Genomic DNA, 9695 nt, shown 5'->3' with positions numbered 1-9695 from the left:
CTTTACAAAAATAAATAAATAAAAAATGTTCTCGTCGTCCACAATAATATTTATATATTCACAATAAAAATATATTTTCTTCGATTTATTATTTCAAGCCACCTCAGAAAAATATTTTTACGTGATATGCCTTTTTGCGAAGTAATTGATTATCGAAGTAGGGCATTGAAGTCATTAAAGAAGCCAACCCATCTTGTCCGCAGCCCACCGTCTCAGTGAAGCAGGAATTGACCCTTACGTGTCACAGAAGGACTTCAGAAACAACGACTGTACTCTTTCGCCACACTTATCACCGCGCCACGTTTTTGGTCTTTTTGTCCTATTCCTCTGTCCTTTTTCGCCACTCTGTGTGCGATGATTCGTCAAACTGGAGCTCTCAATCCGACAGCCAGGAATAATTTAACGAGGAGGGACCAAGTAAAGCCTCCACCTTTTCTTGCTTTTCAAGAAGTATAACCCCGTCCCTGTTCTGATCTTAATTTCCACAGCGGGGGAGAAGAATTTTGTCGCCCGGAGACGGATAGCAAAGTCTGAGAAAAATCCATTTGGCCCCCTCGCTCTGTCCTTAGAAAAGCCAAAGGGCGAAGACCCAACAGGAGGAAGTCAGCAGTTTTCCTTGTTGAGGGAGGTAGTCCCGTAGGGGAAGGGAGTCCTGAAAAGAATTCGATTTGGGAAGCATGCGAAGGATTCAAGATTGACGCGCAGTCGTTTGCTGTCTCCAAGGTTAGCCTGGCTCTGTTCTTGCATTTGCTGCATGTAAACTGTTCGCGAATTCGTTTGGTTAGATGGGTTCTGCCTGTGGTAGTTAGTCCTGCTATTGAATGGGTTCGGTCTAGTTCATGTGGACTGTTTTGGTCGCTCGTGATTCTGGGTTTGTTCCATGTTCCGTCATGGTTTTGATTGATCACAGGTTTCTTGTTCGGGTGCTGAGTCGCCCCCCACGTTCTCGATGAGAGATGTTGATTTTGCACATGGATTCGAAAAGAGAGAGAGACGCCCGAATGTCAGGTTGGGTGATTTGGGAGATTTCCCTGCTGCCTTTGCATGTGTTTTCTCTCATAAACACAAGGAAAATCGGATTCGCAAGAGAAGAAACAGCGGTTTCCGGAGCCTAGATGAACCAGGAAAGAGCTCTGTTGTCTCGAAAGAGACCCTGCTGGAGGAGGACTCTTCGGATTTGGGCCGTGCCGTTTTGCCGGGAATTTTGGTTGATCCTCTGCGGTGCAGAGGAAATGAGAAACGGGATTCCTCAAAACCGACTTCTGAAGCAGAGAGTTTGGGGGAAATGGGGACGAGCAAATGCGAGCTGAACTTCGGCGCCGTCACTCGCAAGTGTCGGGTGATGAAGCGCCGGTGCCGGAGCGCGGCGGGGAGTAACAGGGTTTTCGCAAGTGGATGGGGTTTTACCCGTAGTCCTGAGATTGCTGATGCGTTAGATGGAAAGGGTTCAGCAGGATTTGCGAAATGCTTTGCTCCCGACGTCGAATCGGATGATATGTCGGGTCGCGAAACATCGATGGCGAGTAAAAAAGGAACCGAGGATGGGAATGTCTCCCCCAATGCCGGTCACGGGCACGGAGCGGACGTTGCTGGAGTCGGGCTAGATGGCTTAAGCAGGGTGAGGGAATGGTTGGAGGAATCGGGGTTCGGTAACTATGCCGATGTGTTCGAAATGCACGAGGTGGATGAGGAGGCACTGCCTCTTCTCACTTTCCGGGACCTCAAAGAAATGGGTGTGCAGGCCGTCGGGCCACGGCGGAAGCTGTACAGTGTGATCAAGCGATTAGCAGGGGATTCCCGTTGAACGCTCGAGCAATCGGATCGCGCGAGACGAAGGTTGTTGTACGTAGAAGCCGTCTCGCCGTGGAGGAAGTGGTGCGCGCGTATGTGTTTTTTGGAGATCAAAACTACTGTTAGGAGGGCCGGTTCTGTGAATAAGCTTAACTTAACGCCTTGTACATACCTGTTTAGTGTTTGAGGAGTATGTGGTAACGTGGTACTGGTTGTTAGAAGTGATCGATTACAGGATGGTTGATTCTCACCTTAGAACGTAGAACCACCCGCTAGATACCGGTTCCGCAAAATGGTAATCGTGAATCACCCCGTTCGTTTTATGGACCAATTCGAGATCCGAACCGTCGGTCCTCGGATGGATTCATAAAATCGGTCTTATCGAGTATCGAGCACCAATATCAATTAAAAAAAGACTGTACGCGAGCCATAAAAAATTTCACTTGCAACTCTAGGACACCTCTCTCTCTCTCTCTCTAAAACGAATGAATCAGCTGAGGACAAAGAACTTAGCCAATGGTCTAATGGTCTGCTAGGGTAAGTTGTCATCGATCTAATCAAACGGCTTGCTTTTCTCAAGAAATGAACTGAGGCATCTTCCGTTAAATAAACTGGATCTGCATTTGTAAATTTAACAGCAAAGCAGAAGAAAAAAGTTTCCAATCTCTTCGCTGGGCATCAAAATCAGAACTGGACCGTGTACGAGTGGATTGTGAAAAAGCATACGGTTTGTCTAAAGAATCAAGCATGATTTGCAAAAGGAATCTAGGGTAATCACTTGTGAGCACACCAACCACATGGAACAAAATCATCCGACACAGCAAATTAGACAACTTTACAATGACACGACAATGACAACAAATTTGCCACATAGTTCGAAAACTTCATTTTCAAATGCATCCATACATACACATACATATATGTGTATGTATGTCTGAACCACCCACCTAGAACCAACAACTGAATCGATACCCATCGGTTCCGGTAAATTGAAAACGAGAATTAGATCGGTACTCAATGAAAATCATCCAAAACGAGCCGGTTGGGTACGGTCCGGTTCGGGTGGATCCCGAATTTTTTGCTCACCCCTACTAGTTGTGCTAACTCCTTTTGGACGCAACAATTTTATTCTTGTGCTTTTTGGTTGATTGATGTTACTTTGGTAGGATAGTTGCTTGAATAGAACATCTAATCTTTAATAAATACAATCAGGGATGACGATCAAATCCCATGTGCATATCAGAATTGCCGGAATAAATTTTTCGGCTCGCGATCGCTCCTTTGATTGATTCAACTTCTTGATTTAATATACAAAATTCAATCTCTTAAGATCGGCGATCCATCGAATAATTATCGAACGGAAACTATAGATGCTCTCAAATCATGAACAGTTACATCAGAAGTTTCCAAACTATAATATAGCATAACCATGTGATTCACATGAAATCGTGTGAAATTGTGCGCACGAGATGCACGTGCATGATGGCCGACCACTTACCAACGTGTGGGCCTTTGGCTACACATATTTGTCCATGTTAAGTGTCAATGTCCCCATAGAGTGACTGATGATAAACAAAACATAGTTAAACTTTAATGAATGATGTCTCCACAATAAAAATAAGAACAATCATAAGTATTTTGGGAAAATGAAGTTTCACTTTGAATTAGGACATTTTAAAAGCATGCTGCGTTGAAAAGACTATTCAAGGAAGACAGTTTCCCAAAAACTTGAAATTTTTTTCCCTACCCTCTCTTCTTAAATTTTCCGAATTTGCACTCAAAATTCTCATTCCTCACATTTTTCCTTGTGTTCCCAAACAAGCATGCTATATTGAAATTTTGATTAGAAAAATAATCTAATTCATAGAACTACAAAAACATGGGAAAATCGTCCAAAAAGTTCTAAACCTTTTTAATTTTGCTAATTGGGTCATAAAACTTTTTATGTTTTGCCAATTGAGTCTACTGGGATAATTTTGATTGAAAATCGCTGATGTGGACACCGATCGTCCTACATGGCACGGTTGGCGCTAATATGGACAAATTCAAATAATATTTTAGTATTTTTATCTATTTTTATTTATTTATTTATTTCTTTACTTTTCCTTTTCTTTTTTATTTTTCCTTTTGCATGCTATTGCCGGCCTTAGGCGAGGGTCACCCCGGCCAGGTCAGCGAGGGCGGCCCTCGCCCGAGGTCGATGGAGAAAAAAAGAAAAGAAAAAGCAAAAAGGGAAATAAGAATTTAGTTGAAGTGAAGCACCTGTTGAAGAAATAACGATTGTTGTAAGTTTTAAGAGAAAAGTGTCGAAAAAGTTCTAAATCTTTTGCACTAATATCAATTTAGTCATATACCTATCAATTTAATCTTAAAACTTTTGTATTTGTGTCAATTGAATCCATTCGGTTAATTTTGGCCAAAAATCGCCGACATGGACGCCAATCTTCCTACATGGCACAATCGGTCTTGACGTGGACATTTCTTTAATATTTTTTATTTTTATTAATCTTTTTGGTTCTTTGTTTTTTTTCTTTTTACTGTGTTTATTTTTTGGAGAGAGAGCCGAGGAGGGTCGGCCACTCTCGTAGGTCCTCTCTCCAAAAATAAATAAATAATAATAATAAAGAAAAAAATATAAAAAATAATAGAAAATATCCAAGTCGGTGCGAATCATGCCACGTAAGATAAATATACATCAATGTCAACGATTTTTGGCCAAAATTGGCTGGATAGACTTAATTAGCACAAATGCAAAAGGTTTAAGACTAAATTTGCATAATTGAAAGGTTTATGACTGAATTGATACAAATACAAAATGTTTAGGTCTTTTTGGACACTTATCCCTAAGTTTTAATGTGCCAATATTATTTTTTTTGCAATACATGCGTGTACTTTAATATTTTGAGAATTGAACATTTCTTTATTTAGTGTTCTTATAATTCGCTTAGTTTGGAGTGAATTCTATATTTTTAAAGTTTTAGTTTCTGCAATCCTATGGTTCTCACATTTGACATTTCTTGAACGCAAATATCTTTCAATATATTAAATAAATAAGAAGCAGAAGTTGCTCAGTATAGGCCTTCAGATGTTTTATTTAATTTATAGATTAGGTCTCCTGTGATTATTAACTCGAGCTTTTTTTCTTTTTTTTAAGAAATGTCTGTCAGGTTTGCAATTATTGAATTTCGTTTTATTGGAGTAGTAACGTGACAGAGCATAGTCTTCCCACACCACGTGATTTTTTTTTTCCGAGGAATCTTACGTTGTAAAAGCATATTTAGGTATAACATTTTCCTTTTTACCTATTTTCCACTTCTTGAAAACATTTATTATAAGCCTTTGTGTTCTTCTACCAAGGGTGGAAAGTCGTATACTATATCCTCCAGGCGATGACATGCGATGGAGTACAAAGTGTGCATTTGATTCTATGTAAGCAGTGTAAAATAGTGTTATGTATCATCATCTGTCTTCCTTTTATATATGATCAATCCTAAGTTACCCGTTTTTGATGGTGAGGCATGAAAGAAACTCGATCAAAGTGTGGATGTGTTTCACTGAAAATTTCATGACAAAGAAAAATATTTTCCATCAAAATCATTTTCAAGATAAATGGTTAGTTTTAATTTGTTTGGTGCTTTAGGGAAAGCAATTTCTTTTTCACCAGTAGGGGAACTCATTTTTACTCGTTATAACCTTGTTGTCTTCAATCCATGATTATTTTTTTAGTAAATCGATTGATCCAGTTATCCAAACACCAAAAAGTCAAAAAACAAATTCTTGAAAACAGTTTTGTTTCAAAGAAACGAAACCGGGAAAAATACACTTTTAGTGCTAAAAGTTATGTACGGAGATCTCCTTGGTGCCAAAAGTTTCAATCGAATCACTTTTTTTTTTTTTGGTAATTAAGGTTTCCCACGTGCAATAGATTATTCCTCGGGATGGTGGGGGTATGAGTGCCAATGCCACCGGTTAAGTCTCCCAAGATGCGGCCGGGGAGATTCGAATCCGAGACTTCATCGCTTTAACTGTCTAAGGCCTAGGGATCTCACCAACTCAGCCAACCCCTCATTGGCTCAATCGAATCACTTTAGTGTCAAGTTTTTTGAAAAAAAATCACTTTGGTGCCATGTCCGATTTGTTCCGTCGGAATTCTGACATGGCATTTTTTTTATTAATATTTGCGGCTGACGTGGCTCGCCGGCTGTCCACCGTGGAATTTTTTAAAAATATGAATTTTTTATTTAACATAATTTGAGAAATAAGCTGAAAAATTTTAAAAAAAGCTAGAAATTTTTTTAAAAATGAAAACATTGTAAGTTGGCGAGGGTTCTTTAACTAGGGGTGAGCGGTTCCCGGTCCGGTCCGGTTCCCATAAAAAACCGGGAACCGGACCGGTGGTCCCGGTTCCCACTTTTCGGAACCGCGGACCGGACCGGCCACCCACGGAACCGGCAACCGGACCGGACCGTCGGTCCGGTCCGGTTCCCGGGCGGTTCCAAGGATTTTCGGTCCGCGGTTCCGAAAAATGCTTCACCCCGTCAACACTAAAAAGACCTTCATGAACCACGAAAACCTTCTCATTTATCACATGCGCCAAAGGAAGACAACAGAACACTTCTGCAAAGAGCTCGATGAATGTTTCGCTCAACTTGGATCGAACTTCTCCCTCAAAGCCATAAATTTTATTCATGCTCTTGCTCTCATGATGTCATGCACACTTTGTAGACGGTGCCAATGAAGCTTGAGGCGAGACAAGCGGTAGGATGACTTAACACTCGTTTGTGTGGTGAAATAAGTGGAGATTGGACAGTGGAAAGGTAAGAAAAAATGTTTGCGGCACTGCACTGAAGTGAAGCAAAGAAATCTTAAAGGACTTAAACCTAAACAACAAGTAAATGTTAGATCTATCTTTTTAAAAAAATTTAAAAAAAGAGGACCGGTTCGGTCCGGGCGGTCCGGTCCGGTCCGGTCCTAGGCCTTGGAACCGGGAACCGGACCGCCCGGTCACCGGTTCCAATTTTAGGAACCGGGAACCGGACCGGATCCTCCTAAAACCGGGAACCGGACCATCGGTCCCGGTCCGGTCCGGGCGGTCTTTTTTGCTCACCCCTAGCTGTAACCCTCGCTGCCGCTGGCCGGCAAGAGTGGGGCATGCCCAGCGGGGGTGGCCGAGCCTCGGCTAGGGGCCGCGACCCTTGCCGGCCTCAGGTGAGGGCTTGCAGACCCTAGGGTAATCAAAATCATCGGGTAATCACTTGTGAGCAAAGCAGAAGAAAAAAGTTTCCAATCTCTTCGCTGGGCATCAAAATCAGAACTGGACCGTGTACGAGTGGATTGTGAAAAAGCATACGGTTTGTCTAAAGAATCAAGCATGATTTGCAAAAGGAATCTAGGGTAATCACTTGTGAGCACACCAAGCACATGGAACAAAATCATCCGACACAGCAAATTAGACAACTTTACAATGACACGACAATGACAACAAATTTGCCACATAGTTCGAAAACTTCATTTTCAAATGCATCCATACATACACATACATATATGTGTATGTATGTCTGAACCACCCACCTAGAACCAACAACTGAATCGATACCCATCGGTTCCGGTAAATTGAAAACGAGAATTAGATCGGTACTCAATGAAAATCATCCAAAACGAGCCGGTTGGGTACGGTCCGGTTCGGGTGGATCCCGAATTTTTTGCTCACCCCTATTAGTCGTGCTAACTCCTTTTGGACGCAACAATTTTATTCTTGTGCTTTTTGGTTGATTGATGTTACTTTGGTAGGATAGTTGCTTGAATAGAACATCTAATCTTTAATAAATACAATCAGAGATGACGATCAAATCCCATGTGCATGTCAGAATTGCCGGAATCAATTTATTCGGCTCGCTATCCCTCCTTTGATTGATTCAACTTCTTGATTTAATATACAAAATCCAATCTCTTAAGATCGGCGATCCATCGAATAATTATCGAATGGAAACTATAGATGCTCTCAAATCATGAACAGTTACATCAGAAGTTTCCAAACTATAATGTAGCATAACCATGTGATTCACATGAAATCGTGTGAAATTGTGCGCACGAGATGCACGTGCATGATGGCCGACCGCTTATCAACGTGTGGGCCTTTGGCTACACATATTTGTCCATGCTAAGTGTCAGTGTCCCCATTGAGTGACTGATGATAAAGAAAACATAGTTAAACTTTAATGAATGATGTCTCCACAATAAAAATAAGAACAATCATAAGTATTTTAGGAAAATGAAGTTTCACTTTGAATTAGGACATTTTAAAAGCATGCTGCGTTGAAAGGACTATTCAAAGAAGAAAGTTTCCCAAAAATTTGAAATTTTTTTCCCTACCCTCTCTTCTTAAATTTTCTGAATTTGCACTAAAAATTTTCATTCCTCACATTTTTCCTTGTATTCCCAAACAAGCATGCTATGTTGAAATTTTGATTAGAAAAATAATCTAATTCATAGAACTACAAAAGCATGGAAAAATCGTCCAAAATGTTCTAAACCTTTTTAATTTTGCTAATTGAGTCATAAACCTTTTTATGTTTTACCGATTGAGTCTATTAGGACAATTTTGACTGAAAATCGTTGATGTGGACATTGGTCGCCCTACATGGCACGGTTGGCGCTAATGTGTATAAATTCAAATAATATTTTAGTATTTTAATCTATTTTTTATTTCTTTCTTTACTTTTCCTTTTCCTTTTCTTTTTCTTTTTGCATGCTATTGCCGGCCTTAGGCGAGGGTCGCCCTGGCCGGGCCGGTGAGGGCGGCCCTCGCTTGAGGTAGATGGAGGAAAAAAGAAAAAGAAAAAAAAAAGCAAATAAGGAAATAAGAATTTAGTTGAAGTGAAGCACCTGTTGAAGAAATAACGATTGTTGTAAGTTTTAAGAGAAAAGTGTCGAAAAAGTTCTAAATCTTTTGCACCGATAGCAATTTAGTCATATACCTATCAATTTAGTCTTAAAACTTTTGTATTTATGTCAATTGAGTCCATTCGATCAATTTTGGCCAAAAATTGCTGACGTGGACGCCAATCTTCCTACATGGCACAATCGGTGCTGACTTGGACATTTCTTTAATATTTTTTGATTTTTATTAATCTTTTTGGTTCTTTCTTTTTTCTTTTTACTATGTTTATTTTTTGGAGAGAGAGCCGAGGAGGGTCAGCCACCCTCGCCGGTCCTCTCTCCAAAACCCAAAAAAAAAAAAATAATAATAAAGAAAAAAATAAAGAAGAAAAAATTATTAAAAAATAATAAAAAAATCCAAGTCGGTGCATACCGTGCTGCGTAGGATGAATAGACTTCTACATCAATGATTTTTAGCCAAAATTGACCGGATGAACTTAAGTAGCACAAATGCAAAAGGTTTAAGACTAAATTTGCATAATTAAAAAGTTTCGGACTGAATTGACATAAATATAAAATGTTTAGGTCTTTTTGGACACTTATCCCTAAGTTTTAATGTACCAATATTTTTTTTTTACAATACATGCGTGTGCTTTAATATTTTGAGAATTGAGCATTTTCTTTGTTTGGTGTTCTTATAATTCGGTTAGTTTGGAGCGAATTCTACCTTTTTAAAGTTTTAGTTTTTGCAATCCTATGGTTCTCACATTTGACACTTCTTTAACGTAAATTCCTTTTAATGTATTAAATAAAAAAGAAGCAGAAGTTGCTCGAAAACATTTATTATAAGCCTTTGCGTTCTTCTACCGAGGGAGGAAAGGCGTATGCTATATCTTCCAGGCGATGACATGCGGTGGAGTTCAAAGTGTGCATTTGTTTCATTGAAAATTTCATGATAAAGAAAAATATTTTCCATCAAAATCATTTTCAAGATAAATGGTTAGTTTTTCAATCCATGAATTTTT

At 39.8% G+C, this 9695-nt stretch overlaps 1 protein-coding gene across 2 annotated transcripts; it reads left to right on the top strand.

The window, feature by feature from the left end:
- Window positions 1–266: 266 nt before the first annotated feature.
- LOC115734828 lies at window positions 267–1950 on the top strand. 2 transcript variants are annotated; one of them, XM_048283091.1, is made up of 3 exons: window positions 267–723; window positions 911–1852; window positions 1906–1950. In XM_048283091.1, the coding sequence occupies exon 2, from the start codon at window positions 950–952 to the stop codon at window positions 1802–1804; it is 855 nt and encodes a 284-aa protein (XP_048139048.1). In that variant the 5' UTR covers window positions 267–723; window positions 911–949; the 3' UTR covers window positions 1805–1852; window positions 1906–1950. The 2 variants fall into 2 exon arrangements, with proteins under 2 accessions (XP_048139048.1, XP_030521639.1); XM_030665779.2 differs by lacking the exon at window positions 1906–1950 and having other exon boundaries at window positions 911–1869.
- The last annotated feature ends 7745 nt before the right edge of the window (window positions 1951–9695 follow it).

This window comes from Rhodamnia argentea, chromosome 7 (assembly GCF_020921035.1).
Source record: "Rhodamnia argentea isolate NSW1041297 chromosome 7, ASM2092103v1, whole genome shotgun sequence".
Lineage (NCBI taxonomy): Eukaryota > Viridiplantae > Streptophyta > Magnoliopsida > Myrtales > Myrtaceae > Rhodamnia > Rhodamnia argentea.
The sequence above is the reverse complement of the archived record's forward strand: the minus strand, read 5'-3'. Positions and strand labels throughout refer to the sequence as shown.

Coding starts and splice junctions, on each gene's coding strand:
- LOC115734828 (XM_048283091.1), top strand. CDS start 950: ATGAGAGATGTTGATTTTGCACATGGATTCGAAAAGAGAGAGAGACGC.